This window comes from Anneissia japonica, unplaced genomic scaffold (assembly GCF_011630105.1).
Source record: "Anneissia japonica isolate Jap-2015-1 unplaced genomic scaffold, ASM1163010v1 scaffold287772_len198928_cov201, whole genome shotgun sequence".
Taxonomy (NCBI): domain Eukaryota; kingdom Metazoa; phylum Echinodermata; class Crinoidea; order Comatulida; family Comatulidae; genus Anneissia; species Anneissia japonica.
The window spans coordinates 84,932-90,809 of NW_022716447.1; the positions used below are offsets into that span (position 1 = coordinate 84,932).

The 5,878-nt window shown below is 33.1% G+C and overlaps 1 protein-coding gene across 1 annotated transcript in view; it reads left to right on the forward strand.

Annotated features, from left to right (window-relative positions):
* Window positions 1-5,878, forward strand: part of LOC117109684 (adhesion G protein-coupled receptor L3-like) — a gene marked incomplete in the record, with an annotated part of 71,675 nt that overhangs the window by 33,692 nt on the left and 32,105 nt on the right. The window contains 1 exon segment of the mRNA XM_033252061.1: window positions 5,364-5,558. Within this exon segment, the coding sequence (XP_033107952.1) occupies window positions 5,364-5,558 (195 nt within the window).

Consider the following 5,878-nt stretch of genomic DNA (forward strand, 5'->3'; position numbering starts at 1 on the left):
TTAGCCTATCCCCTATCCTAGGCTAGGTCTAGCCTTACCTCGATTTAGGTTCTGTTGTCACACATAAAAACGGCTGACATAATATTTTCCGTTGCTAGTATTGACACTTGTGAAATATAATATTTCATAAGAATTATTTCAAATTTGTTAAAAAACTGATTCTGACTGAGATTTTGACACTTAAACAAACATATCTCAGCCTAACCGAACGACCGCATTGTGCGAGATGAGAAGTACAAAAACTAATCTCTCTAGAGAGGGCGCACTTTATTGACTGTATAAAGTATACATAAAAGGAGAGAGTATTCCAGTGGATGCGATCTACAACCTCTGAATTTGCCTAGTAACGATGAATTCGTTGAGAAAATGGTAATATTTTATGAGAAATAGTCTGTATTTCTCGTTTTTTTTATTCTTTTATGTAAAACAAAAATTCATGCCAATATTTTTCCATGATTTATAATAATTGGAGTAATGCAGATGCATATTTTCTAAAAAGAAGTCAGCTTTTAGTGAAATTTTGCCGGGAATGGGGCTTTAAGTTGATTCCAGTAAATAACCCATCATTTTAAACCTTATAATAATAATAATAATAATAATAATAATAATAATAATAATAATAATAATAATAATAATAATAATAATAATAATGCATTTATAATGCGCCATCTATGTAGGTAAACCTATTCCGAGGTGCACACAAACATACTAAACATGGAAAATCAAAAAACAAAAAAAGTACAATGAACAAAAAAACAATTAATGATTAAAAGCAACTTGAAATAAATGTGTTTGACGAGTCTTTTTAATAATGTGGAAAATAGAAATATATTGAAGAGTCAATATATTATTTTTTTGCGATGGATGCTGTTTGGAGATGACATGGCCCATAGTAAAACCCATGACTTTCATTTGTACACTATAGTTACAAAAGTCCTTGAGAAAACACCAGTTCCTTTTTATTATCTACATGACATGTCTGGTTTGTGCATTTTATGGTTGGAAATAAGTCCATAGACTAGGGGATGTCAATAAACATACAATACAGTGCCTGGATTCAGTCATTTTATCTGCGACGCCATCCTGTCCTCCAGTCATATCATATTAGTAACTGAGATAAAAACAAAATTGATGATTGGAATAAATTAATAAATGGAATGTTATAAATTGAATCTCACATGAGTACGCTAACTGATAAAGCTAGGAAAGAAAAGGAAAACAACACTCCCAGGGAGTGGAGGAAGTTTCAAATTTTATATGTCATGTTAAATGCTTATAGGAGACAGTAATAATTTATTGGCTCTCTCTTTTAAAGCAGAGGAACACTCTCACGCAGGAGAGGTTCAACCATACGACAGAACAAAAGTTACAAGTAAAGATAAAATTCATTAAAAAAAAAGAGAGAGATAGGCCTTTAAGTAATGAAATTTAAAAAAAAAAAAAAAGATAGGCCATGATTGCTTTGAATCTATGCTCTGACAGATACAGTATTCTACCAGCATAACATAATGGGTCGTTCACATTTATCAACATTTTTACAAGTGTACAAACAGTACTCTTGGGTGGGTGGTTGGGGGGGGGGAGGGGAAGAAGAAGGATAGACAAATTTATACACTTGTACATGCATAAAAATGTTGATTCAAAATTACATGCAATATATAAATTAATATATTTGTATTACCACCTATAATACAACTATGGATAAAATAGACACTTCTTATGCAACCATGTACAGTATTGAAGTTGACTTCACAAGAGGGGATGGAAGTACAGTACCACCGAAAATGGACTGTATGTACACTTATGAAAATGTTGATAATTGTGAGCGACCCCTAAGTTTAACAGTGTTAACATTATTATATAACTGGCTACCTGTTATGACCTTGGGACTTAATTGATCAATTGATTAATAATTAAGTGTGACTCAATACAAACCACACTTTGTATACCATTTGATAGACATCAAGGCCTTTCTCTGCTTTAAAGATGAATGGGGGATTGTGTCATTCTTTTACATGTGCCCAATTCACCACCAAATGTATTAGAAACTGGTTTATATGCTAACTAGATTGTAAATGCTTGCAACATCAAGAGCAATGCAAATTTTGCAATCTATTTGCAAGATTGAGTTCCTTATCAATCATAGTAATTCATAATTGGCGTTTGTTTATTGAGTGCGTATGATGGCCTTGTCGTTTTATGAGCAATAATGATGACCAGTCGGTCAAATGTGATGGATTATTCAGAGGGGTCAGTGAACTGTTTACATTTTTGACTGATAGTTATGAGAATATCATGAATAACGTAATCAAATAAATTTGCCTTTTCTCATAGTAATAATAATGTTAATCAGATGATAATATAATATGGCAATTATAATGGCAAATAAAGTGGCGGATTCTATTGTGGGGGATGATCCAGCCATCCCAGTGCTTTCCCTGATTTGGTGAAATGGAAGGGGAAAAAAATTATATTCAAATTTAAGTCTGAGAGTACCATTTCCGGCCATCTGGAGGTACCATAGTCATATTAATTTTTCTTACCCAACAATGGTGGGGCTCAGGGGTTGTATTGCCCCTCACTACTGGACTACTAATTATGATTAATTACTGGATCCGCCACTGAATCATTAGATGGCATCACGTTGTCTAATAATAATAATATGTCGCTCTTATATAGCGCTTCATGCACAATGCCTCTAAGCGCTTCACATTACTACCCCGGTCATTGGATCAAACACATATGGAACACTTACTCAGCTCCCTGGGGAGAATTCCATAATATTGCAGCTAGTAATCAGCGCAGTTGTGTTCGAACCTACCAGGTACCCACTTGTACTTCTGGGTGGAGAGAGGCAACCGTTGTAGATAAAGTGCCTTGCCCAAGGACACAAGCGATTTGCACAACGAGAGTGTCGAACCCCCGACCTCGAGGTTGGGAGTCCAAGCCACAACCGATGCACCAACCGCTTCCACATGAAGTGTCTAGCGCTCACATGAAGTGGAGTTAGATTCGTCGGCCGACGGTCGTACAATCGCCATACGACGCAGTGACTGCCGGGATTTATATACATTGTGCAACCGTATTAAATTGAGGATAATGAAGTTGTTTTGCTACACTGGGCCGGAGTATTGATTTGTTATTGGTTTTTGTCTTTTTTGCATATGAGCCAAGTTTAATGAGGATTGCAGCATTTCAATCACTGATGATAGTTTGAAGCCTTTGACATAGAGTTTTTTAAATAAAAAAGTTTGCCAAAACCTAAACAAAATATCCATAAAAATGAATTAAAACAAATTTTAAATGGACATGTAAATAATGTACAGTTTCCAATTTTTATTTTTAAAGCCACATTAATTTTTTATTTTTTTTTTACAATTTCAACCTTTATCAAGTAATATCGATATTAAAAAGTATATAATAATTTTATTTTTGGTTGGTATTTTAACTGATGAATAGTAAGTTTAGGAGGCATAACTTTATGTGGTTCTGTGTGTTTTACATTAAATTATTGTTTATAATTTATTATATTAAGTTCACCGCATGTCATTGTTTGAGCATGCGATTTTGGTAGACACACGACCCCACTAACAGCTAATAATTATTCTGCATGTTGCTTTGGACCCATATCCAGATGTGACGAACGCAATTCCTGCCGCATCGATGCTACCATTTATGAATTCCAAGGGGACCCATGCGAGGGGGTCAGCAAATACCTAGAAGTACAATTTGAATGTGTCCCACGATTGAGACCGTGTAAGTATATCATCAACAACCCCTATTAATCACCTGTAAAAATATTAGGCTTAAATACCACCCTCTATTTATTTTGAAGAATGAAATATTTTTTTTGATTATATTTTAAGATATATTTTTGTAAAAAAAAAAAAAAAAGATAATTATCTTTAAAATAAATACAACATTTTTTAGGGGTACATGGCAAAAACTCTCCAATAAGGAAATAATGTCTTAAATATAAATTTCATTCTACAATATTTTGTAAAGCAAACCTAATAATAAATATACAAAAGTTTCAATAGAACACTTATTACTTTTAAATTTAACTCTACCAATTTTAACATCAATTTGAATGATAAATTTGTCAGTGTACACATCTGCTAAGGCAATTTTATAGTTTGATGAAAAAATGGTAGAAAAGGTTAAAAGTGCATTTAATATGTTGGTTAATATTAAATATACTAGGATTGTTAATAAAATGATACTAAGCTCTTTAATAAACTGATACTCAGGCCCGTTAATATGCTGATGCAACAATAATGACCAAAGCAGATGGGGCTGTCATGTAAGTACTTATTCATCTAATGCCTCGATGGGGTCGACAAGATACAATTTCTTTTATTTTTTCATTTGATTATTTAAATTCAAAAAATTTACAACAAAGAAAAGAGAACAAAATGAAAACACTGGACATTATTCTACTAATTTAATTTTACTTCAGCATGCAACTATAGACAAAGTAACTAACCGAACCAAACATTTTTTCTACTTTTTCCTAATAAAACACTTTTGATTGACAAATAGGTTTTTGATAATATTGCATTTAGTATTGACAAATTTCAGGGTTTTTCAGGAGAAATTACTTTTAATTAACAAATTTATTTCTTACATAACCCAAAATTAAGACTAATTTGGAAGGAAAGACATTTAAATTGAATTTTGCATGCTGTTTATTATCTCTTACATCTTATCCTCAAAATGATGTTCCAATTAAATGCACCCATTTTTATGCCAAATGTATCACTGCTCAATTTTAAGTTTAATTCATTGCGACTGAAAAGCTATTTCATACTATATGTAGTTGTATATCTATGTACATCCATGAAAATTAATTTAATATATTTTAATGTATATTAAACCACAAAATGTGATATTTTGTAATTACAGTATAATGAATGTATTACTTAAAGCCAGGCTCCCGAGAAAACAACAAAATGTGATATGTTGTACAACTGATTCTACTAAGACACTAAAAAAAAGGTTGTTTAATGAAAAACTCGGAAACGGTTAATTAGACCAGGGAACAGTGAAATTAACAGTGAATTGTAATTTCACTGTTCCCTGATTAGACACAGGTTTTCAAATATTTAAAAAGATGTGGGGGTGGGGTGGGCAGGGGGTGGGAGGTTGATTGGGTGTTTACGCCACCTTTTCTCCCAGTTTTTAAATATTCTAAAATCTGTATCTCATTAACCGCTCCAGAGTTAGGCCTATTTGTCAAACACTTTTTGTGTGTTGCACCACATATCAAAATTTGTTTTTCTTCGGGAGCCTGGGTTTAATTATACAATACTACGAATTTTAACAATGAATTGAAATAATCCATGTATAAATTTAATATGTAGCTACCGCACAACTTACGACAGCGGTACCTTCAACAACGCCTGATAGACCTCATAATTTGAAGACTAGAACAACAATACTTCCTCTTGGCGAGACAACTGTTATCTTTGATGATAACGATGATGATCAGTTGACTATGGGTGTGGAGACATCAACTAGTAGAACTACCACTAAAACTCCTTCAACAGAAGGCAAAGGTATACATTCATAGACCTTCTTCTTTAGCATCTAGACACCTACAATTTTCATGATTTTGCTAAAAAAAAAAAATAACCTCTAAAGTATAGCACTAAGACATACGGTATTTACAATGGCACATAGTAATATTCAGTGTGGAATTCAAGGGAGGCTCAGCCACCCCACCCTTACCCCCTTTATATATTCTTCCAAACTATTTTTAAAATGGTAAAAAAAGAAACTAATATTCAAATTTAACTGTGTTAACTTTCCTGGTCATCTAGATTGGGTGCCATAATCATAAATTTTCAGCCCCACCATGGTTGGGGCTGATGTGGTC